Raw genomic sequence first — 1,687 nt, 5'->3', positions numbered from 1 at the left:
AAAAAAAAAACAAAAAACAAAACCAGAGGTCCTGAGTTTAACTCCCAGCAACCACATGGAGGCTCACAACCATCTGTTATGGGATCTGATGCACTCTTCTGGTGTGTGTCTGAACACAGCTATGGTATCGCATAAATAAATAGTATTAAAAAAATTGTATCAGTATCTCAATAAAGACTCACAACTCGTGACTACCCTTCAAGAAGCCTATGACCATGTTCTTAGGGATATCTTTCTGAGTGGTCTTCTTTCTCTTAAACCTAGTGATTGAAATGTATACTAACCGTCTCTTAATAATCTCCAACCCTGCTTCAAAAAGTTCATTAACAGGCCGGGCGGTGGTGGCACACGCCTTTAATCCCAGCACTTGGGAGGCAGAGACAGGCAGATTTCTGAGTTCAAGACCAGCCTGGTCTACAGAGTGAGTTCCAGGACAGCCAGGGTTACACAGAGAAACCCTGTCTAGAAAAACCAAAAAAAAAAAAAAAAAAAAAAAAAAAAAAAAAAAAGTTCATTAACAAACTTCAAGGTTATTTAGAGACCATAGAATCAGCCAAATATCAAGAACAAGCCAACTGAGGATCAGATGACTTATCAAGTGAAACGGGGCTAGAAAAAAGAATCCATACCTCTCCTTTGTGGCTGGATTTAAGTCACTAAACTCACTAATTGGCAAAGTATATAACTTAAGATTTGAAAGATGGGAATCACATTTATACACTCTCAACAAATCATTAAGATTAATCCTCCTGTAACTTACTAATGGAATGATGAAACTTTGTGTCAGTTCCAAAAAATATCGTCGGAGAATAACGCTTTGGGCCTCAGAAGGACGTTTCTGCTGTACACCCTTGAAAGAAGAAAATGGAAACTCATATTTTAGTATCAGGAAATTTAAAATAACAACCAACTCCAACTGCTTTGTAATTATATATTTAAATTTAGTACCAAACAAACAAACAAACAAACACCCAAAATGTTATATTGAAGTAATTTAATTTTAAGTTCATTTTGTAAAATTCTGTAAAAGGAAGCTTTAACTCGAGGCTAGGGAGAGCCAGGGTGGGGAGGGAAGGCTTAGCTGTGACTGTACTAAGTTACAGCTTGACAGGAGCCAGCAATTTTGGTATGTTCTTATTGTACAGCAGGGTAATCACAGAATAATTATGTACTAAATATCTAAAAAAGATAGGAGAAAAGATTTTAAATGTTTTCACCTCAAAGAAATGAAAAATGTTTGTGAAGAAATGGGTATGTTTAACCTGACTTAAACATTATTCAATGTATACATATATCAAAATACCATAGTATTATATTAATACAAATAATATGCATTTATCATTCAAAAATAAATTTAATTTAAAAATCCTCAGAGTAAAACCTGAGAACATATAGATTTATTAATATCATTTATCCCATACTTAAGTGCATCACTTCACAGTGAAATAATCTTTATTTTACATATGTTATATTAATACTACTGACTTTTTAATTTTATTTTATTTTATGTGAGTATACTGTAGCTGTCTTCAGACACACCAGAAGAGGGTATTTGATCCCATTACAGACAGTTGTGAGCCACCATGTGGTTGTTGGGAATTGAACTCAGGACTTTTGGAAGAGCAGTCAGTGCTCTTAACTGCTGAGCCATCTCTCCAGAGCCACTACTGGCATTTCTTTTTTTTTT

The 1,687-nt window shown here is 34.6% G+C and overlaps 1 protein-coding gene across 1 annotated transcript in view; it reads right to left on the bottom strand.

Moving 5' to 3' along the window:
• Positions 1–1,687, bottom strand: part of Dennd6a (DENN domain containing 6A) — a 50,303-nt gene that overhangs the window by 10,310 nt on the left and 38,306 nt on the right. The window contains exon 15 of the mRNA XM_031361114.1: positions 761–850. Within this exon, the coding sequence (XP_031216974.1) occupies positions 761–850 (90 nt within the window). The remainder of the gene's footprint in view (positions 1–760; positions 851–1,687) is intronic.

The sequence above is a fragment of the Mastomys coucha genome, unplaced genomic scaffold, assembly GCF_008632895.1.
Source record: "Mastomys coucha isolate ucsf_1 unplaced genomic scaffold, UCSF_Mcou_1 pScaffold9, whole genome shotgun sequence".
Classification (NCBI taxonomy): Eukaryota; Metazoa; Chordata; class Mammalia; order Rodentia; family Muridae; genus Mastomys; species Mastomys coucha.
The sequence above is the reverse complement of the archived record's forward strand: the minus strand, read 5'-3'. Positions and strand labels throughout refer to the sequence as shown.